This window comes from Microchirus variegatus (genome assembly GCF_963457635.1).
Source record: "Microchirus variegatus genome assembly, chromosome: 3".
Taxonomy (NCBI): Eukaryota; Metazoa; Chordata; class Actinopteri; order Pleuronectiformes; family Soleidae; genus Microchirus; species Microchirus variegatus.
The window spans coordinates 13,162,778-13,186,998 of record NC_139804.1 but is presented as its reverse complement, the minus strand read 5'-3'; the positions used below and the strand labels follow the sequence as shown (position 1 = coordinate 13,186,998).

At 38.6% G+C, this 24,221-nt stretch overlaps 3 protein-coding genes across 3 annotated transcripts; 1 reads left to right on the top strand and 2 right to left on the bottom strand.

Annotated features, from left to right (window-relative positions):
* The first annotated feature begins 1,136 nt into the window (after window positions 1-1,136).
* Window positions 1,137-7,462, top strand: LOC310925425 (Golgi phosphoprotein 3-like). Its single transcript, XM_083887374.1, has 4 exons — window positions 1,137-1,514; window positions 4,677-4,808; window positions 5,714-5,828; window positions 6,878-7,462. The coding sequence occupies exons 1-4, from the start codon at window positions 1,305-1,307 to the stop codon at window positions 7,300-7,302; spliced, it is 882 nt and encodes a 293-aa protein (XP_083743500.1). The 5' UTR covers window positions 1,137-1,304; the 3' UTR covers window positions 7,303-7,462.
* Window positions 7,463-10,919: 3,457 nt separating this feature from the next.
* On the bottom strand, window positions 10,920-14,433 carry LOC310924963 (uncharacterized protein; the record flags this gene model as incomplete). The annotated part of the gene is made up of 4 exons (XM_083886829.1): window positions 10,920-11,278; window positions 11,745-11,962; window positions 12,657-13,634; window positions 14,386-14,433. 4 exons carry the CDS (start codon window positions 14,431-14,433, stop codon window positions 11,209-11,211), a joined length of 1,314 nt encoding a protein of 437 aa, XP_083742955.1. The 3' UTR covers window positions 10,920-11,208.
* A 1,695-nt stretch (window positions 14,434-16,128) lies between these two features.
* On the bottom strand, window positions 16,129-17,851 carry LOC310924663 (molybdopterin synthase catalytic subunit). The gene is made up of 5 exons (XM_083886453.1): window positions 17,718-17,851; window positions 17,328-17,441; window positions 17,070-17,226; window positions 16,783-16,906; window positions 16,129-16,319 (listed from the first exon to the last, which is right to left on the bottom strand). The coding sequence occupies exons 2-5, from the start codon at window positions 17,437-17,439 to the stop codon at window positions 16,191-16,193; spliced, it is 522 nt and encodes a 173-aa protein (XP_083742579.1). The 5' UTR covers window positions 17,440-17,441; window positions 17,718-17,851; the 3' UTR covers window positions 16,129-16,190.
* Between the last annotated feature and the right edge of the window lie 6,370 nt (window positions 17,852-24,221).

Sequence of the window (24,221 nt, the reverse complement as noted above, 5' to 3'; positions counted from 1 at the left end):
TGTAAAATATATATTTCAGTGCAAAATGATATGATGATTGTATGCATCTGTAAATACAGAGGATTTTGAGAAATTGTCCCAACAGTCTAACTCCAAAAGGTCCAGACAGAATCATTACTACAGGGGCGCCAACCACTGGTGTGTTTATGGTACTACATGATTTGTACAGGCAATTTTGTAAGAGTTCATAACATCTGTTTTACTACTGTGGTTGATCACTGTATATCTTCCTCATGAGAACCTTGTTTTTTTCAGATTACACGTAGTTGTTTAAGGCTATCGTTGTCTGAATGTTAGAGCTGGGCTATATGGGTAAAATGTAATATATCTATATCAGACAAGATGGTTTTAGATTTGTGACAAGGAATCTGTGATGACTTTTCCTGGTTTCAAAAGCTGTTACATTGATAATCATCACATATACTATCAATTAAATACTGTATATTGATTAAAAATACATGGAATTGTCACAATTATATATTTTAAAAAAAGTTATTTAATTGTACACCTAATCATTTGTGTTATAGCAGAATTTTACCATATTTATAGTCGATTTCATTCTTTCTAGCACACATAAATATCCTTCATTTGACAATAAAAAGCCAAATAAATATATAATAGAGCAGGTATTATCTGAAATGAAAGGCAATAACTTATAAGATCTTCTAATACAGATACAGATCATAAACAGTAGATATTTTTTATTAGTCATCACGTTTAGTTAGCAGTTAATTACAACACTGGACCTATGCATTTTAATTGCGGGTTAATTGTTGATTTGAAAAACCGATTAATAAATTATCAAAACAGTTGTTTAATTTAGTGACAGGCCTAATATACAGTATGTATGTTATTATCGATTAATGTTCAGATTAAAAAACACAAACTTATATTCAACCGTGGTGCTTATGTTTTATATAAATATTCACATTTATAAAAATATTAAATAAATAGCTGTAGTAATATGTTGTTATAGATAAAATGAGCTGATTTCTTGTTCAGTGTCATTGACAGTAACTTGTCCAGGTTGTGTCGGCCTCTACCTGCTGGGTAAGTTCAGCAGCACATTGACTCCACGGCGCCATATTAGATAGACATTACACGACTGCAGAGCGAGTCAAGGAAGAGGAGCGGGGATCCAGATGTCGTCATCTGTGCTCAGGCAGCAATAGCCGCCGTGGACAACATTCGATGTAACCGCTCTATGTTTGACAACAAGTAACCGAATCGAACATCTCCGGCAGCCTCGTCCGGGGCGTCTTGTTTTCGTCGTCTTCGTCGTTCAGCTAACTCGCCGGGCAGATATGAGTTCCTTGACCCAGCGGAGTTCGGGCCTCGTACAGCGGCGGACCGAAGCCTCGCGCAACGCCGCCGACAAAGACCGTCCGTCCGCCGAGGAGGACCACGAGTCCCGGCGGGGCGACGAGCTGGAGGACGAAGACACCGGGGACTCCAAAGAAACGCGTCTCACTCTGATGGAAGAAGTGCTGCTGTTAGGCCTGAAGGACCGAGAGGTAACGACACGTTCGCACTGTCGTTTTCGTTGTAAATGTAATGTATTTTTTTATTAGCTTTAGTCTACGGTATGTTGTTTTGCCAAGCTAACGCTAGCTGTGTTTTCCTTGCTGACATAGCTGTGGTTAACATTAGCATGGCGGTTTGCTACAATGCTAGCTTTAGCTAACAACAATTTGTGTTGTTTGGAACAAAGTACAACGTTATGAAGGGGTTCTTTATGGCTATCTTCAGTGAACTAGCTGTTGTCTTGTGACTGGCGGAGTGTATTGAAGTATAGGAGTCGTTGGCAACCAGACAAACACTGATTTGAAGTCGGAAGTGAAACGGATGGATTGACGATAAACGAAAAGCTAATACTTATGTTGATAACTATGTACAGTGGGTCTGTCACTCAATGTGCTGTCATATGACCTTATCACTGTTTAATCAGTAGACTACTGAGACACATGTACAGCGTCAGTTAGCATAAGAATATTAGCTGAACTGGAAAGTGCTGTTTAATAATCCCAGTAGAGATAAGTAGGAAATACAATATTTGATCCCTTTGATGTACTATGTATCTATATATTATAAGTATGTGAAGGTGGTGCGTTTGTAGATTCCCTTTTATTAAGAACTTCATTTTAACATTAAAACACAAATTATAACTGGTGCAGACGTTGTTATTATTTACAAATGTTACAAATTGAGACGATCTGTGTCTAAAAACTCTGCTTGGTGATGTTTTTATTGAAGTGTGTCTGGAATAATCTCTAATAACGCCCTATTACAAGTACAGAGGTGCATCTTTCTCAATGACCTCTTACAGAATTTATTCATGTACACTTTATAAATTAAGCTGCTCTTACGCATATGGTGTATTCCATCTGGAGTCAGAATTTCCAAGGTCGGGTGGATTTCCAACTCAAACTCAAAGCAACCTTGCATAGCACCTTACAAATGCTGTTTCTTTTACTGTCAATAGCACTTCTGTCATCCTTACTGTTTAACTTTTTACCCATAGACATGTTGCTCCTAGGGCTACAACAATTCGTTGATATAATCAACAAAGTCAATGATAAAAAATAATTGATTTGAGAGTTATTTTATTTATTATGAAAACATCCGTTTGCTTCCTCATAGTAGAATAATGGTCTGTCAGTTTATGTGGGGTTTGAACTGAAGTGTATGTCTGTAAAGTAAATCATTTTTATTTCTTTACACTGTGGGCTTTTGAGGGTTATGTGGCACCACTACTGCAAGGGAGTAGAATAAAAAAGTCACCGCAAGTTAACAATGAGCATGATGGTGGCTGGAGTAATGCTAATGCAAAAGCAAAGTGGCACAAACACTTGCATATCGGCACATACACCTACTTAGTGGATATAAATGAGACTGGCAGTGGTAGCAGAGCAGCATATGTTTAGTGTAAATCTTTTGAAGCCGTTTATCAGCAAATAAATGCCAAAACCCTTCAAGCCAGAAGCTGGATTCTGTTGAGGGTAAAGCCCAATTTATACTTCTGCGTAAAGTGCTCTGCGTAGGTTACACAGAGACTCTGCGTTGACGCAGAGACTGTGGAAGAGCCTCTGCGTCGTCTCCGACTGCACAAAATATTTTTTAAGTGTCCGTCACTCCGTCAAGGGACAACGGAGAAGGCAAGAGCTGCGATTGGTCCTCAGGACAGGCCGAGCTAAGCTGATCTGTGCCGGCTCACAGTGAGCACCGAGCGTCCACACAGAGCTGATCCCCGCCGATAACGCCGCTGCCAAACTGTAAATACGTCATATCTTAATACACACAGCACATGTTTAGACTCTAAATGGCCAATTTCTCGCCTCAAATTATCTTTAAACTGCGTTCCTTCACACAGAAAAGTGAGTAACGGCTACTGTTTCAACAACAACAGTCTTTCTCTCTCGGACGCCATTGCTCACTGTAGCCTGAAGCAGAACAACCTTGCGCAGCGACCCCTACTGATCGGGCGGGAAATTGCAGCGCGTGTCCGTCACCACGACGCAGAAGTATAAAGGCTCGAGGCGTCTCCGTGGTGACGCAGACGGATAACGCATACGCAGTCGGAGAAGTATAATGTGGCCTTAACCCTGAAATTTTCCACCGCTTTGGCTCTTGAGCAGTATTAGTCTCCTTAGTCTCCTCTCCTTCTTGACTACGGTCTTTGAGCTACAAACACTGTCTCCTTCTCCCCACATATATTAATATTGATATTTGGAAAATATTCCACCGTGGCAGAGATGTCTCTTACAAGTTACACTTTGATAAAATGACTGGACTTTTGCGCATTGATACACAGGAGACTCTTTGTGTGATTAGTCAGTTATATGTAACAACGATCTGTTATACAGAAATCATAGATATATGAATGAAGCTATTGAACAATTGGAATAGAGTATTAAAACCAAGTGGTATAATAAGTCATGTTGGTTGATATGTTAAGTGCAGTGAAGTAGAGAACAAGCACTGGTCAATACTGACGCTGCCTTTTTAAAAGACAAAAAACAAAACACATCATACATGTCTCTGAATAAGCTCATTCATCCACAACACTGACAACAAGTCTCACTGAGGAAGGAAACACTCACTCTGAGCACACTGAACTAAAAAATACTATCATCAAAGAGAATTATATACAAGACACTTTATCTTTTAATTAATTGTTTTATTATAGAATATAAGATATCTACACTTAATTGAGTGTACAAAATTATTCTAAATTGTAACGTTACTAGCATTTATTCTGAACAAACACAAAAGACTATCAAAATAATTGTTAGTTGCTACACTGTTTGTGTGCACAAAATACCATGTAGAGCGTTAGTTTGAGATACACTTGCGTTTCCGATTTCTCACCCTTTACTACATGAACGGTGGGTTAGGAGTGTCATTACGATTTTCGATGTAAATGGAATGCAGCATTACAGTAAGTGTTTCTCCTGTCAGCTCCCGAGTATAATGTTCTAAGACGAGCTCCACCTGTTTGTGAATATATCTTGCAGCCCCAGACGATCATTATAGAGGCGTGTCTCCATTTAATCTCAAATGCTTAAAGGGACACACACACGCATATACAATAAAGAGCACCTGCGGTAATTCTTCTGCTTTTCCTGTTAAATCATTGTAATCGCTTGACAAACCTGGTATGCGTTTCTTTGATTTAGGGCTACACCTCGTTCTGGAATGATTGCATTTCATCAGGGTTGCGAGGGTGCATGCTGATAGAACTTGCTCTGAGGGGACGCCTCCAGCTGGAGACCTGTGGCATGAGGAGGAAAGGTCTGCTGGCCAGGAAGGTAGGACATGTCTTTCTGAGTATTTTTTCTTCACACAATTGGTTTATGTTTTGACCACCCTCACTCTATAGTGCACTCTTTTTGAACTAGTTCCTCTAAACCATAACATTGGACAACCTATCAAGAAGAGGTTTTATATTCTGATCAAACAAAACCCTCCTGTAGAATTTCCATGTGACATTTTATCTTCTTCTGTTGATGAAGTGCACATGCGTATTCACATACTGTTGCTCTCTTGATTGGTCCAATGAACACACCAACCTCTGCTTTTTATTCTCTCAGACTACTTCTCTGAAATCAGTGGTGTAGGATTTTTTTTGGCATTCCCCCTATGTTACGAGCATGTAGCAAAGCACTGGACATCTCGACATGCATCATAAGGATGTCGACGTAACTGCCGAAACAACTCCATTAACACAGGCAACTGTTCCTTCCTCATTTTGAGCGAAACTTCCTCAAAATTCAACTTGCGATAAATAGCGCTATAGGTTTATTTGTAGCATCAGACATGCAGCTATATTTAGTTGTGGAACACCCTGGATTTAAGCTTTAAATTAGCATGCCAGGTCGCATTTTATGACAAAGGTGTTTCCTCCCATGTATGATGTCACTGGAGGTCTGATAATAAAGCCTTAGCATGGTACATTACAAACACATGATGACATTATATCAGTCATGACATTAGTAGAGATTTGAAATGGGAACTAAAAAATTAAATCATGACATTAACTAATGATCTAAAGACTTAACTCAAGAAGTCTAAAAACGGCAGACCCATCTGTGCTAAGAGAGTAGTAAAGATCTAGAACTGAATTGAATCGTGACCTTACAATCGAAAATTGTGACGATGTTGTCTGATAACTGCACTTTGTGACCGAGTGTCATCTTGTCAATGAATTTCACAGGTCATTTGTAAGTCAGATGCTCCAACCGGTGACGTGCTCCTGGATGAGGCTCTTAAACACATCAAAGACACTCAGCCACCGGAGACCGTGCAGAGCTGGATAGAACTGCTCAGTGGTGAGTTTGCCCTCTGCTCGTTTGTGACTGAAGAGTTCTTGAAAACAGCTGCCTCATGCTTCAGAGATCAGAGTGCTTCAGGAAAACCTACTCGCATGCACCACATATGTCATCTCCACAAAGGCTCGGCGATGTGGGGAGAAAATCTTATCATGATGTATGCTCGATATCGATATATATCACAATATATGTGTTTATAAGCAGCTATACACAGCACAGAGGTTTTAATGGTGCCAGTGTGCCGGAGTCTCCAGCAGCTGACGAGCGCACACCTGAATCACCGGTCTCTTTGATGAATGGCGCATCGGTGGTGGAATAACTTTTTTGTGGTTATTTCGTTATCCTATGGATTCAAATGGGATAAATAAAATGTTCTACTCAACGTTAAAGTCCCATTTTCTTACAACAAATTAGTCCATAACTTATTTTGGAGCGTTTAAATTGGTGACTGACGTGTGTTCATTAGCCGTGTGTCTATTTACATAAAGAAAAGATTCCTCGGTGGAAAATGAATTTCAGTCATTTGCTCTCACACACGTTTGTAGTGTGTATTACCACGGCAGCACTGCGTTTGCACTGCGGTCAACAATGTTCCACGCAAAGTTTCCCACATTTTCATACACGCCGGCGTGTGTACACATGGTTTCACATGAGGCCATTGGCTGCCACCTCACAGGCCTTTTCGCCCATGTGAGGTTAATCAGAAATTTCAAAATAAAGGTAAATAACAGGATTCTAGAGTGTGACATGCTCCAAATTTACACCAAAATTAGGCAATTTACTGCATTTTATAGAGAGATAAAAATGAATATTGAGCAGAATTAATTTAGCTTATTGATTAGTTTCTCATGTGCTCCCATGTGGAAAATAATTGCCCACCCCTGATGTAAAGTGTTGTTGTAGACTGGTATTGCTAATGATGGCTAGCTCGGGATAAGTTTGCATTTCCAAGTTCTCAACTGGATGGAAGTGAAGTGAATGTAGATGTGCCTCATTATATTTTTAAAACTGAATTTTAACCATCCCATGTTTCATTGGCTCCTCTTCAGGAGAGACCTGGAACCCCCTGAAACTCCATTATCAACTGCGGAACGTCCGCGAGCGTTTGGCCAAAAACCTGGTGGAGAAAGGCGTCCTCACGACTGAGAAACAGAACTTCCTGCTCTTCGACATGACCACACACCCTCTGACCAACAACAACATCAAGCAGCGCCTCATCAAGAGGGTCCAGGAGGCCGTACTGGACAAATGGGTGAATGACCCCCAACGAATGGACAAGCGGGTGCTTGCACTCATCTTCTTAGCCCATTCCTCTGATGTCTTGGAAAATGCCTTTGCTCCGCTGCTAGACGACCAGTATGACCTGGCCATGAAGAGAGTGCGGCAGCTGCTGGAACTGGAGCCTGAAGGCGAGAGCATGAAGGCCAACGCCAATGAGCTGCTATGGGCTGTGGTGGCTGCCTTCACCAAATGAGGCTTCCACACACAGGACAGAAAGCAGTCATGGCGTTAAAGTGGCATTTTATGTTGGGATAGGGATCACAATACTGACCCCAACATGGTGACTTGACTTAAGAGTTCCCTCCTGCCTGGACTTTTGGAATGGGCTGCCCTCTTTTCTTCATTTTCTTTTCCTTCCAAGAGAAACTGTCCTTGTTGATCCTTCATGCCCCCCCCCCCATGTGTCCTTCATGTCTTCACTTTTGCTAAAAAAAAAATTGAATGAACTGGTCGGTGATAATATGGGTGTAACAGCTAAAATCAAGATGTTGATTTATATCCTCTTTGTTTTATCTTTGAAATTCTGAGCGGTATCGCATGCATGGCAGGGGTTATTCAAGGAACCATCGCGACGACGCACCTGATGCTACAGCGGCCAACGAGGATATCTGATGATCCTTAAATGGATACCTGTGAGAACTCAATGTGCTTGGTGTCACATCACTGTTTCACTTTGTATCAAGTACTAGGAGAAAAGATCCAGATTTTTTTTTTATTTATCGTTAATGCCTCTTAAAGTGATAGCTCAGGTTTTATGAAGTGCTGTTGGTACACTATGGAGTACTGACTTTGCTGAGCACGCCGCCATCGTCAAGAACTAGCCTGAGACACGGACGCTCGCTCTTACTGAAAAAGCGGTTGCCAGCAGCACACAAGGAATATGTTTGCCAGTTTATCTCACTGTTTAACAGCCTGACTCAATTGGGCACTGACGGTTTTGATTTGTAAAATTTGTCAACTTCCGAGAAAATTGGACATTTTACATCACTGCGCATAGAAGTTGTGCGTCAACTGCTGCCTGCAACTTCAGTGTTTGAAATCTTTCCTTCAGACACACACAACAAACCCAAAATTCATCCTTGGACTTTGGTATAGCAGAGTTAGCAGTTGACAAACTTCACTTTGCAGTCAGAAGAAGGCTGTCAAACTGTGATTAAGCGGCAGACATATTGTCATATCTCATAGACGACATTGGACGACAACTGCCTTTTAAAACCCCTGAACTATCCCTTAAATCCATCCCATCCATCCAATATAAATAGACCTTTCTGTGCAAGGACAAAGTGGGAGACTGTCGCTGTTCACTCCTTCTTCGCTTTGGATGTACACTAGATTGTTTACTTTGTAATTGCATAATGTACTACAAACACATGTTACGGGAAGATGTAACACTGAGTTGTCATTACTCACGCTTACAGAGATTAGGGAGAATAAATGAATTTAAGATCTTAAATGAAAATCAAATCATGGTACACATTATGCATATTTTGTGGCTGATATAAATACAAGGTATCTTGGAATGGGAAAAATTATCTGTTGATTGTATTGTCAAAACATGATTTAGTTTGAGCCATAAAATTAAGACCATGGATACAAATGTTAGTAATTTCTTGCTAAATCTCTGTCCTCAAATGTTTTATTTTGTTTACAAACCAAAGATATTTTTCACACTCTTTAATATTAAAATTCTGATCAACCCTATTCTGATTCAAACAGAAAACAAGTTTAGACTTCATTTGTTGAAATATTTGAATTTAAATGTGAATTCAAGGGTGACAGTGAAATATCTGTGATGCTAGGCTGCTATAAAATAGATCTTATTTGTGTCATAATATCTAAAAATCCATTAAGTCTAGTAATTTCTATAACAGTCTCAATGTTGCTGGGACAATATGATGCTTTCGTGATTTGTTTGATCTTTTTACGCCCTCCTAAAACCGTAATTGAATGGTCAAAATTATAATGTTGAATTGAAAGTTCTTAAGACCAGTCATATTCCCAAAATTGTCCAAAATTGAATGCAACGGTGATACATAACTGCTATATTTAGCTGCTAATGCTAATAATAAAGCAAATACAATCAGGCCAAATAGAACATTAAGTGTTTTTAAGCCTTGCTTTACTTTGTCAAATAAGTTATCATGCATATTCCAACTGGTCACTCATGAAACCAGACGCTAAACATTACGTATGAATTGTGTCTACGAGTACAGAAAGGAGAGCTAGTTGCAAATGAACCTGAAAGCCCTTTCAACCGGACACTCTGTATTTATTGCTACATTTATGTGGAACTCATTAACATGTAATGATGTACACATCATATGCAGCATATCCAGAACCCTGTTTAGCGGTACTTTTTTTTTTTTTTTTAAACCCGTGTCCTGGGAGTTGGAACCTGAACATTTTTTGGGTTTTGATGAAATTTAACTGATAAAACATGAAACACGCCTTTACTTCATGAAGCGATGGTTCAACAGATTTGCACCTTTTTAAATTCATATATCGGCTCCGTAATATCAATTCACACGCTTGGTAGTTTCTTTTAGCATGCTAGCAAGTTATGCTGTGTTCCATTTACATCAGTAGTGGGAGTGACGTCCCCCCTGAGTTCACAGCGCTCTAGTTAGTGCTTCACGTAGTATTTTTGATGGCAGAACACCGTGTTTTTTTAAGTTAAAGTTAAACTGAATTAAAGAGGAGTGTTAAGAGCACATTCAAGTTACTTTTTTAAAAACCAACACATCTCTTTAATCTCCAATTGTTGTACAATATTTCATACTTTAGGGGGAAAAAAGATTGGTAGAGCTGATGAAGATATGATGTTTTGACTCTGATTTCGAATTGCGTAGAAAAACATTGCGTCAGATTTACCTGCCAAACCCTGTTCAACATTTTTGGAAAGGTGTCGTTTTCCCTGTAACTGGAGCTGGACCAGCAGTTCCTGTCATGCTTAACTCCTCTAAACATATTCCAGACCTTACATTTCACACAGATATTAGTGTTTAGTAATATGTTTATTATGGAATATAGAGAATCGGAAGAAAACTATAATTGTATTTATATCAGTCACAAATGCAAAGGATGTGTTTTTTTAGAATCCCAATTACCATCAGCGTCTCAACATCACATGTCATCTTTGTGCTTTAAAACCATCCAACTAAGCCTTTTCACATTACTTGTTTTTTCATACTGCCTCGATTAACTTTATGAATTGTACTTTCATATATGTTTTTAACTGTTTTTCTGTTTTAACACACAGCTTCTGATAAGAATGGATCTTGTGAAAGACACTGCTGATCACTGATAACCCTCTGATATTGTATGTAGCAAAGGGCGGGGGGAGGGGAGATTGATAATGGAGATTATACATGTTCTATCTGAATAAAGGGACCTCTAGTCTGTGTTCTGTCTTTGACCCTTGAAAATAAACCAAGAGCTTGGAAGTGCCTAATCATACAAGTGATTTCAATGCTTATTTTGAAGCTCGGGGACCTTGAACACAGCATTTATTTTGTTCCACACGAGGCTTGAAGCTGAGTCTCTACTGGGATTTCACAGAGATTACTAACCCAGCTCGGCAAATAGAAGATATTCAATGTATTTTTTTTTTTTACATAGCCAGCAATAGCAGCTGTTTATTCATCAGAAACAGCTGAGCTGTAATTTCTAATTTATTACCAACTTATTATAAACAACAAAAACATGGTCCAGCGCAAGTGGTCATCAAGACTAGAAAAATAACTAATTAATAAAAAGAATTGTGCTTTGATAAAATGTTTAAAAAAAAAAAAAAAAATTCCATTTTGGTCACAACTGAAAACAACAAACAGACCAATCATACTTGATTATACAATTCTGATACAACTACTACTATATTTTAATACAAATGTTATTTTCTCATGGATCAAAACCTATAGTTTATGATTCAACGTGGTCTAATAGTGTAATTCTTCTTCGAACGTCAACAAAAAATTAATTAATTATACCTTCTATGTCTTAATCTTAATTTAAAGTGTAAAATATCTGAAAAGAACCTTGTTGTAATGTAACTTAACACAATATACAGTATGAGCACTGTCACCTTAATGTTTGAAGTGACTCATTCAATTCCTTTGGCTCTCAGTTCATCTGCCACTCGACTCAGGTAGTCAGGATCTGGGTAACCATAGCTGCGAACACAGTATAAAAACATTACATTCTACAACCTTATATGGACAATTTCATGGTGGTGAGAAGAACTATTACAGAGCATTTGTCCGTCAGTTTTTCATGTCATAGATTTAAAATGAAAGAGGGAAACTATATTATCATCCACTGCTTGGTTTGTCTCAGCTGTTTTCATCCCCACATATTTATATAAAATATGCTTATTGTTTTGAAATGTTTTTAATGTTCAAGAGGCCTAACCCTAATTCATTTTGAATCCAAATCAGAAATTTTTTCAATCGAAAATTGATTTTTAATCAAATTGTGAGCCAAGGAATCTGAATCGGAATGGAATTTTAAAATCCTGAGATTCACTCCTCCAAATCCCTAACACATTCACAAGCCAAAAAAGGTCTGTGTGCTGCAGTGGTAGGACAACCTGCTCTTGTGTGTAATGTGCATTAATAAAATGTTAAATAGAGTCCTTACTGAGTTGGTCCTCCATGTGTTGAGGTTTTGTGGTGGATGTCGTTCCATGTGAGCGTGTTGTTCCTGCCGCTGGTGGTGGAACGACCCACGGTGAAGATGAGTCTCTGATCGAAGGCTCGTTTCAACAGTTCCAGAATCCGCCTGCCCTCTGGGGAGTCGGGGAGATACGCCGTACGGGACACGCCATCATACGGCTGACCACAGTTCGGATGCTCCTCCTGCAGAAAGACAACATTGATTATTAGCATCACTTACAACTTCCACTGAAATATAAGCCAGCTCTTTAACATCTGCTCAGTTGTCATTAAAGGATACCTTGGACTTTGTGAGGTAACGCTAGTAATTTAAGTTGACATTGGTTGAATAAAAATACCTTTAAAATAACAACTGTAGGGTCCATCGAGACATATATAATCACAAAACTAATAAAAGTGGTACAACACAAAACTAACTAACTAAAAAAAATACTACTATTCGTCCTACAATGGGATGTTTTGGCTGAAATCAGCAGTCAGACTTTGAGAGGCAGAACTGTGATTCAGGACTGAACTGTGGAGGGCAGCATTTAACCTCTGTGTACAGCCTGCAGAAATTTATTATTAGGAACAACAGCTACTGAGACCACAAGTCCACCTAATTAAGTTAACCTTACTTCTCAAACTTTGACTTTTATGTCAAATTTTGGATGACACACTAACCGATGACATTTTTGTCAAAATTTGGAAGACGTACTAAACTTTTAGTTTTTGTCTAATTTTTTGGACGATATACTAAAGTATAACTTTTCTGCCAAATTTTGGACTACATATTAAAGGATGACTTTTTTTTTTGTTGTTGTTTCTATGTTGGACAACAACTGTTCGACTTCAAAGGTGAAATTTAAACAGTCCAGTGCTCTCTCATTAGTCTTACCTTTTGGATGCCACCTGAAATGCGATATTGGATCATTATTGTTCCATATTTCTCATATCCAGGCAAAGATGATGATTTTATGGTGTAGGTCATTCTGCCTCCCTCAGGCTGTGTCCCAGTCAAAGTGCCATACACTTTCCCACAGGTGGGACACACAGGCTTGTAGTGGAAAGCTCTTATAAGACAGTCTCTGCAGAAGGAGTGTTTGCAGTGCAGAGTCTCTTTCTTGCTTATTTCTATAATTTCCATACAGATTGGACATGACTCCTCTTCAGGACCTTTACTGTTTGTAGACCGTGGACGGCTGTTTGGACCGTTTGTCAGATCTTCGCTCACTGGACTTTTGCTCGACTCTGGTGTTTTGTGTGGTGTAAGAAACTCTTCTAATTTAGCCATGTACACAAAAGGCCCAGTCACAGTGACTTTAGTTTTGTGGCTGGGTTTAAATAGAAGTTGTGGAAACCTTCTCTGCAGGTCCTGCCTCTGTTGACTCACAGACAGTGATTTGACCTGCAGGTCAGAGGCAGTTCTCTGGTACAACGTGATGAACCTCTGTCTGACGTAGTCAGCGTGGACAGAGTTTGTCGTGGAGACATGGAGTGGTCTTACAGTCACCTTCGCTGTGCTGCTGGGGTTATTGCGTTGTGACTGTGCTTCTATGACAAATTCGTTTCCTTGTATTTCGTTGAGCTCTTTTGCACATTTCTGCTGAATGTAGTCCATAACAACCGCAGAGACGTCCACACTGACATGAGCTGAAGCATTTCTGGATTGCTGATATGTAATTAGTCCATATGTGGCGGGATTGAAGTTACAATCCACTGCTAACAGTTGTCGTGAAAGCTGGTCCAATTCTTCAAAGTTCCCTTTCACGATGTAGCAGGAACCTTTTTCCTCGTAAGACTGAAGAATCTGCTTTAATTTGACAGAGTCTTTGTAATCAGCTTCATCAATGGTGGCAATGATGTCCCCTACAAACTGCAAAACAACAACAACAACAAAAAGGATTTAGACAAAGTTACATTTGGCTGCAATTAACCTTTAAAATGTTGACTACTTGGACAAAGAAGTATTTTTGTGGCATTGCAGTAATCCCTCTAATGGGGCGGCCATGTGGAAGGCTTCACGAATGTAAACAAACAGCACGTAAACGAGGAGAAGAAGCAGAGTATGCAGATAGCAAAGAAAGAAAGAAAAAAGATGTTAAAATCCCCAAAAGGATGTGGAACTTACGGGGACACATTAAATAGGGAAGCCAGGGACCGGTATGTGGACAAAATCGGCACTGTAACAGCCACTGTAACAGCCACCGTAACAGCCTACTACTCAGACCCAAATAATATACCGAATGCGCGCTCCCGCGGACGCGAATCCGTTTCGAGCACACGCACACTTTTAAGCACTAACTCCCGAGACCTTACAGTCGTGGACAAACAAACAAATGGCCAATGTAGTGAGACGTTTTAACTGTGAATGTTATCACTCACTATTTATTAATTGCTTCTGAGGTTTAGAGTCGAAGAATAGAGTGAGCGCAGACTACAACACGTAGCTGTTTTTGAGTTTAAGAGCTGGTGCACGTGACTATCCCTTGTGGGACAGGTGGACTACGTTCTCACGAGTCAGTCCACACGTTCTGTTAAATGTTCTATAACTATCTGTTCATGTAAAGTATATGTTATAAAAATGTACAGTACCTCCATGACGCCAGGACTCTTCGTCTTCTGACTTTGCTCTTCAGTTTCACTTTCTGCTCCACGACGTCGTCACTCTTCATCTGTCCTCTAGCGACCTCTGCTGGCGAAGGACATCATCTGGACTGGTAAGGAAATAAGTGTGGGTTAGGGTTAATAATGTATATATGTGTATATGTATGTATACTTTACTTTCTTTCACTTATGGTTAGTGGTTGGCTGAAGCCATTTATTGTCAAACAACTGTGTTTACTCTTTTTAAATCATAATGACAACACAAACTATCCAAATGACCCTGATCAAACCATAAACAACCATAAACACTACATTTGGAGAGGATTCAACAAGGCCTATGATGAAAGGTGCACCATTCCTGCTGTGAAACACGGTGGTGGATCACTGATGTTTTGGGGATGTGTGAGCTACAAAGGACCAGGACATTTGGTCAGAATGAATGCAGAAAACAAGATGAATGCAGTAAGTTATCAAAAAATACTGGAGGAACATTTGCACTCATCAGCCTGGAAGCTGCTCATGGGACGTACTTGGACATTCCAACATGACAATGATCCAAAACACAAGTCCACCTGTCATTGACTACAGCAAAATAAAATGTTATATACATATATATATATATACATATGTACTTATTCAATTCAATTGTATTTGTATAGTGCCACATCATAAAATACATTATCTCAAGGCACTGTACATAGACAACATCATGGAGAGCAGAGAAACCAAACAATCACACAACGAGCAAACACTAGGCATCAGTGAAGAGAAAAGGACAATAGGGAGACACATACTTATATAAGTATATACTGTATACGCTACTCACTAAAAGTTAGGGATATTCACCTTTTGGGTGAAATTTCAGGATGAACCTAAACCCACACTATAACCATTACACGTGAGCCTTTTGAATGCTCATGTCCAACTTTTCAATGTTTCAGTACATTTTGCACAGCTGGCTGGAGACTGGGGTACCTCACATGGAGTGACCTGCACTTTATCCAGACCTGAATCCCATAGAAAACCTATGAGATCAGCTGAGTCACCGTGTAGAGGCTCGTAGCTGTACCCAGAACCTTAATGACCTGAGGGCCGCCCTTCAAGAAGAGTGGGATGCCATGTCTCAGCAGACAATAAGTCGACTTGTGAACAGCATGAGACGTCGCCAAGCTGTAATTGATGCTCAAGGGCACAAGACATTTTTTGTTGTCGTATACCCACCACTGGCTTTTTGTTTCAACAAATTGTTTGAGATGAGGAAACCACCATTGCATGCTTCTACTTAAATACCCGACTTTTCATGATGTAATCACTGTAGCGTGAACTTTTTTACAGCGAGTGTTGTAACCAGTGATATCGTTATGGTCAGACAGCGAATGTTAGAACCAGTGATAGCTTCTTTGGATTACGGCCAAAATGTAATCACTTGTTCCTGGTCCCATTGCAGACATTTCCTGAAAATTTCATCCAAATCCGTCCATGAGTTACGCTGCTAACAGACAGACAATGAAACAGACAAACAGAGGTCAATGAAAACACAAAATATAATTGAATTTATATTAATTAATAACTCAATATTTAACATAATAGTTTTCCTCATTCACTCTTTAAGTCCATGTGTCATGGTAATGGAATATGGCACAGAAAGTGAAGTCCCTATTCTTTTTACAATGTTTTGATAACTTGCAGGACATTAAGAACAGGACCCTTTAGTTCAAGTTTGTTTTATTTATTCATAAATATGCTTATTTACTGTGAGCAAGATGCAGACCATGTCTTTAATCTCATTGGCAGAATGTATTTCTTCAATTCTTTATCAGAAATCCTACACTTTATTTCCAGCAGCTGATTGTGGCACGTCAGCATTGGCGTTTTCTCTCTGAGCTTTACTGCGACTGGACCAGGGACACTCGGAGTTCTCCTTCCAGCTCACCTCGTCTGTATCGTAAACTTCCTGTTGATCAGAGACACATGATCAATAATCAATCACCATCATCCAGCTAATAACCAGAGATATTGTTTCTCAAAGTCGTTTGATGTTTGAAAAAAAGATGTTTGAATAGCTGAAATTTTCCTCAGTGAAGTACCCACAATCTTTAACGTATACATGTTTTTTTTAGTGAAACTTATTTAAATGTACTTATTTTAAATAATTTTTCAAGCACCTTGCAGGTATGGTGAATTAATGATTAAGTACACATACTCAAAATTATTATCTCATTCCATCACATTAAAATAAATGGCTTTTTGCTATAAAACAATCAAAACCGTGTTGTATAATAGTCACTGTCACACACACAAGCAAGGTCCAGGCCCAGTTTTTAGTAGCTATTCCTCCATCTATTAAGCAAACTGTTCAATCACAAGGCTATTTTTTTGGATTTCAAGGATTCCAAGCACCCATATGAACCCTGTACCTTTTTCCAGATCGGGACATTGGCCTTCAGCTGGTTGATGCAGTGCTGGATCGCCTGCTGGCCGTCGTGGCGGTGAGGGGAGGAGATTGCCATGACAACACTGGCCTCGCCTACTTTCACACATCTGAGAAGAGAATTTGACAAGTGAGTAAAATGTTGGCGTGTACAATCATCTGATTGTATGTAGAATGGACCACAATGTGTATACAGTAGCCCAGAAGGTACAAATGAAACATCTTTTAGCAGTTAGCACATTAGCATTTATTAGCATTATTAGAGAGCGTTACCCCAGTCTGTGGTAGGCACAGATGTGCGTCACGGACGGCCAGCGCTTCCTGATGTCAGCACACAGTTTGGAGAACTCCGACTGGGCCATAAGCTCGTACGCTTCATACACCAGACCAGTTACCCTCCTGCCGTCCAAAACGTCCTCACGGGTCGTACCTGCACACATGCACACGCGTCCAATACTTGATATTTATTCATTTATTTTAAATGGTGAGTCCTTCAATTATCATTATTATTATTTCATTATAAAAACAAACCTATAAACACTGAAACGGCTCCACAAGAAGCAGTGTTGACGGTGTCCACCACTTCCTGTACAGAGAGCCAATCATGGCTCAACTTCAGGACGTCTTTCTGCTCCTCTGACATTTCTAAAGAAAAATATCAATACCACAAACAAGTATTTAATAGGCATTATTTTAGGCATAGGCATTATTAAACCACGTACCAACTACATTTTAAACAAGATTCTTGTCTGGATATATAAAGACAATAAAGGCATCTTGAATCTTGATTCCCTCTTTCATATAATCTCACAACTAACAAAACTTCCAGATGCGAGGAAGGCTGCTGCTGCAGGTGGACTCATGTTTCCTGTTGTAGAACCAGAAACTCCACTTCATGATTTATTAAATTCAATCACTTACCGCCTGCCTTGTATTCTATCCTCCACTGAGAGGAGGCACCACGGCCACCTCGTCCCCGTCCCCCAGAGACACAACCACCTGTTCGCCGATGGCAACGTACTGCTGACGCACTGCCAACACCACGTGGTCCTGCAGCACAGACAGTCTGGACACACACAGCAAACACAATCACTACATGTTTGTGGGAAAAGAAATGCATTAAAAAAAAAAAAAAAAAAAAGCAAACATTTTCTGTGGACTTGAGTCTGAAGAAAAAGTGTGTGTAAAATGTAGGTTTTTCCAGCAGTTTACGAGATGCATTCAAAGACCCTGGTAAATTTAAAAGAGTGTGTTGAGCTTAGAGGACCAGCTTCAAGATGCATTCAAGAAACATTGGAAATGTCATCATTTCTGCAAACACGCATGAAGTCCACCAAATATAGTAAATGCTTGCAGCTGCCCTTGCGATAATAGATGCAACACAAATGATGTAGTCATTAGAACAGAAAGATTTGTTTTATGCATTGATATAACATTTGTACGGAAGCGTATTGCATTCACTTGAAAAAAAACAAAAAACTCCTGTTTTTCTCAGTAATTAATTTTCGGTTTGATTTTTTGAATAATTTTTTTTCTGTTTTTCTGACTAATATTTTTTCCCTGTTTTTCTGTCTAATTTTTTTTTCAGTTTTTCTGAGTAATTTTTTTCTGTTTTTCGTGCAAAAACATTTTCCCCCTGTTTTTCGGAGTAATTTCTTTTCTGTTTTTCATGCAAATTTTTTTCCCCCCTGTTTTTCGGAGTCCTTTTTTTTCAGTTTTTCTCAGTACCGTATTTTCCACACTATAAGGCGCACCTTCAATGAATGTTCTATTTTAGAAATGTTTTCATATATAAGGCGCACCGGATTAAAAGGCGCATAGAATAGAAGATATTGCAGTCAAACGTTTGACTGGGGTTGCGTTACGCATCCACTAGATGGAGCTGTGCTAAAGGGAATGTCAACAAAACAGATAAAGTCAAACTTTACAAATTGATCCATATATAAGGCGCTCCGGATTATAAGGTGCACTGTCGTTTTTTGAGAAAATTAAAGGCTTTTAAGTGCGCCTTATAGTGCGGAAAATACAGTAATTTTTTTCTGTTTTTCAGAGCAATTATTTTTCTGTTTTTCGTGCAAAAAATGTTCCCCGTTTTTCTGAGAATTGTTTTTCTGTTTTTCGTGCAAATTTTTTTTTCCCCTGCTTTTTGGAGTAATTTTTTTTATAACAACCTGGACGGCTTGTTTAGTTTAATCAAGTTTTACTTTGATCTGGGTTTAAGACACTGGGAGATAGTCCTGTCTTTAAGTCAGATAGATGGTATTATCATAAGTTTGTCGACTTAACGCAGGCACCTGAGGACTTTGCGGTTGTTCAGAAGGAAAGCCCATTCAGATCTGCTAGACATAGCAATCTTTCTCCAGGATCAGTTGGACAGATATGGCATGCTCCATGGATACAAGATGATGCATTTGAAATGCATTCAGGCTGGCTACGTTGTGACTCAAGAGACGATCAGCAGACTGCTGAAAATATTGGATGCACACGGTGTGCAGCTAAGGCGCCGGAATCGCCTTCGGCGGCGTGTACCATAGCAAAAGTTCTCGATAATTCTGAAAAAAATTACTCAGAAAAACAGATTCAAAAAATCAAACCGAAAATTAAGTACTGAGAAAAACAGGAGTTTTTTTTTCTTCAAGTGAATGCAATACGCTTCCGTACATTTGTTTTGTATCTTTTTAAAATATAAATAGTCACAGGACCTGATTTAAAGAAATGCCTTTCAGAATATTAAACAGTTGCATGTTGATAATATCAGATACTGTTTCTGATGTATGTAGGGTTAAGAGTCTGTGTCTCAGAGGTGCTTTGTACCGTGGGTGTCGCCGCAGCAACAGGTTCCAAAGGTCCCGGCTGCTGATTGGTGTCGGTACTGCAGCGACCTCTTCCTGCTTTACACCGGTCAACTCCGCACTTTTAGCAAAGTACAACACACACACCTGAAGAGGAAAACACACGCAGGAGGTTTAATCTGATGATCAAACTCTAGTGAATTATTTTAGTAAACAGTCAGCGCCATTGAACTTTTATTGTTTTTATCTGATTGTGAATACTGCAATATATGGTACTGCTGCAGTCCTTGATATAATTAATGAATGCAATGATGAAAAGTCCAACAAACATCTTTCATACATCTGTGATGTCAACATGCCCCATTTATGAAGAACATGTTTATCTTCTTCATTGAAATAAAAGTTATATTTCAGCTGCTCTGGATTGATTATGTAAAATGAGCATTTTGTTTCATGGTCACCATATGTTGCTCAATTACACCATTGAAACGAATTAGCAGGTTTTGAGCTTTCAGAAAATAGAAGATTATATTATATCATGAACTTACTATTCATTTACACATTTATTATAGACGAACTGGTGGCACAGAGACAACATAACCTCTTCTTCATGGAGCTAATTTGGCCAAGTCTAAGAAGCATATGGTAGGAGGAAGAATTAAGTCATAGTCCAGTTTCTCACCTTAACCACATTTATTTATACATGAATTTGAAGAATGTGAGGTTAGTTTAAACATCTAGATTACGAACTACTTCTCATTGTTCTAAAGATGTGTAATCTTCATCCTTGAGGAAAACCGTTTGTGCCCTCAGGCAAACTCTTACAGTTTTCTCGATTGTTTACACATTTTCTGAAAGCATGCCTCATGCTCTCACAACTCTACACACAAATCCAAAAAACACACACACAATGGGCAAAATCCCTCAATTCTCCTGCAAAATGAAACTTTACATTCAAAACAATGTTATTTCTTCTCAAAATGGTATTTTGTTTTCAAATGACACACAAACCATCATATCAATAGACATTTATAAGAAACAGTTGAACACTGATGTGATCAATGTAAAACACTATGATGAATGGAAAACACTTCTTCTCCATTGATCATAATGACTTTGGCCTTTTTTAGTGTTTAGTGTTACACTTACTACAGACACTACATACATAAGTGTGTAAAATATTTTAGAATATTGTTTTTATAGGGGGCCCACAGTTGGTGTAGTAGTTGGTGTAGTAAATTGGCCGTAGGTGTGAGAGTGTGAGTGAATGATTGTTTGTCTCTATATGTGGCCCTGTGATGGACTGGTGAACTGTCCAGGGTGTGACCCCGCCGATTGCCCTATGTCACCCTGCGACCCTCCGGTGGAGGATGAAGTGGTAGATAATGGATGGATTGTTTTTATACTCAAAACACACAAATACACAGTAGTATTTCCCACAAAAACAATGTACACAGTGAACATCCCAACCAACACAAAGTTGCACATACAGTGATCTACATACAAAACAGAACCCTTTTATGCTCACGCACTGATTGCAAATTGTAAAACTGTGTGACAGGTGTTTTCCCATGTGATGAGTCAGTTTGCATAGTAGGGAAATTAACTTTAGAATTTTGAATGACAGTGTGTTCCTTGTGAAAACAAGAGATTTTCTTCATGAAAATTGTGCCAAATGCAGAGAATTGTGTGTAGTGTTTTGAAAAAAGTGTGTTTTACAACTGCAATTTGAGTGTAAAGCAGGAATTGTGCTTGTAGATTAGCAGAGTTGGTTCAGGGGGTTGGTGCATGAGTTACCTGTTGTGGTCATTGTGTCTCAAGTACCAGAATTTGTGTGTAAACAATTGAGAAAAACTGTAACATATGGAAAACTTAAAACGTATTTCTACCAAAACAGCAACGCATATTTAAGCACTGGAAAAAACTGAACTACATTCTATGACGTAGCAGTCGCTTTTCACAATAAGCACAGATACACACGCTGTTTTAACCTTTTTTTTTTGACGTAACTCGTGGTGCTAAATCGATGAGAAATGTCAATATGGTCTGCCGTGCACTTCCTGATAAACACGCTAACATGCTAACAATTACGTGACAGAAAAGACACTCACCTGTGCAGTCATGAAGAAGTCTGCTGGTTCAGAACACGCGACACTGGTTCAAAAGTGGTTCTCTTCTCTTCTTAAGCCTTTAAGTCATGGCTCGGTTCTGTAGCTTCGTTATCTTAAACACATAGGTCTTAAAGAGTCACGCCCCTTTTCTTCTTTGACTTTTAGTGGCGGGGACAAATTGTTTCAATCCTGCCACCAGCTGGTAGAGTGTGGCTTTGCATGCTTGAGATGAACAGGCAGAACAAACAGGCTGGATTGGGACAGGATTTTATATTTCAATAATTAAATATATTTTTGTTTTAAATCTGCACTGAATTTCCTTTCCTATTTGATCAAGTTTAATGTTTTTTTTTTTTTTTTTCAATAACAGGAATTTGCCCTGGTCAATGGTGCACATATAGGACAAGAAGAGAGAGACAGATAAATAAGAATGAACAGGGAAATGAAAAAAATTAAAACAAATGAAATAGAACAGAGTTAGAGAAAGATCATTATGTACAACAGAGTGAATAAATTATGATTTAAAACACAAGTCAATATGGAGCTGTGCAATCTGTCAACATCGCAGTTTATGTTGTTTTAATTGTTTATTATTTTCTGGCTTATTTCAAAAGTATTAGTATGAAATCACATTTATCAAAGGGATGCAGAAGTCACAAATAGACCATGTTTCTTCTATTTTTTGTTCATAAAAACAATTAGTAAACTTAAATATGAAATTTCACAAATTCAATTTGATTTATTTGTATGTATATACAGTAAAGGTATATATGTATACATATATATAGAGAGAGAATCTAAGACACTCTTTATTGCTCATTCTTATAACCTCTGTAGTACATTTTAACATAGTCATGGAAAACAGCAGCCTCAGTGCTTTGTGCTCCAAGGGTAAGTAATTAAACTGATTTACATATTAATTTAAGTTCAAATTAATACTGATGTTATACTATCTTACAATCCTTTAAGGTAAAAAAAATAAAGAAAAGAAAAGTGAAAATACTTGATTATAAAGCGCTGAGTTTGTGTTTGATGCATTTCACTCTCTTTTCCTTTTCCTCCAGTTTGAAATGATCTGAGTTTAGCATTTACTTTACATGCACTTCATTTTCATTGAATTATGACTCCGTCGTATTTATGTTGTCTATGTTCTCTTGTGAGTCACTCCGTGTGCCCAGTTCTGCTCTATTGTGTGCATGTGAATCTGAAATGTGCTTATTAAGTCCAAGTGTACCATTTTATAAAGGTGTTCCAAAGTTTACGTGTAGAATATTGTGATGTTTTTCTTCTGCATGACGTAGGATAGAAAAGAAAATACAGTCCTTGTTGCACTGCGACAGTGTGTCCAGCAGAGGTCAGTGCAGCTCTAGAAATGGACTTCCTCCTCAGCTCCGCAGCAGCAGAGAGTTTTTGTACTCTCTGAAACACTGCACATCTCATGAGTTGTCACAAGATGTAGCTTCATTTTTTACCATGGAGTGGAGAACTCTGCTCTCGTCCCTCTTTCCTGGGGTGAGCACAGTGGACACGGTCAGAGGACAGAGGACACATGGAGGATGGATGGAGAAGTAAAGCTTTGGGAAGGTTGCTTTTCATTTTATAGACTATTTATTCTATATAGCATGTATTTTTATTTTATTTTATATTGTGTAGGCCTATATAGTGGTGTTTTTGTGAAAATATGTAGTTATAAAAATATTAATTCAAATATGAAACAGGTAATAGATCATGCTTTTTGTCGGGGATTGTGTGATATTTTTGTACATTTTGTATGCCAGATAAAAACATAATAATTACAACAATAATATGCATAATTATGGTAATATCAATATTTTTTTATACTGTAAGAGTTTAATGGCTGAAGGAAAATGTAAATTAGTGCAGATGTGCAAATCGTAAAATGTGTCCTTTTTTCCTATACCCAGATAAGTGTTTCATAAAGTGACTGACCTGAATGTGTCATCCTGTGTGTGTGTGTGATATATCCAAAGATAACAGCAGTGAGGGTATCACGGGGGTCGGCTTGACGAGGTTTAGACATCTGTCCGCATCAGCCAATAGAACACGGCTACATTAGTAATATTGGAAAATAACAGCGGGGATTAAGTCCACTTTCTAATCTGATCACACGAGAGTCAGACGGAGGCTGAACAATGCCTCCGAAAGCGTCACGGATACAAACAGCAGAAGAAAAAAAAAGATCAACGTGTGACGCATTAACAGTCACGAAGAAAAAAAGGGTTTGAAGGCCCACAACTGCATGTGTTGAAATGCAGTATTGTACATAAATATTACATACAGTGTCTTTCTTTCTTTTTATGCATAAAATTCAATACTTATCACATTTCAGATCTTTGCACAGCTGTGGAACATGTTATTTATATATATATTTTTTTTATCTTTTATTGTATTTCATCTTGTATGAAATTCCATTCCCATGTGTTTTTTTTTACAAAATGGCATGGCTTTGTTTTTAAGGATTTCTTCGAATCTGTTGCATGTGTCAGAGCTGCTGTTTCCTC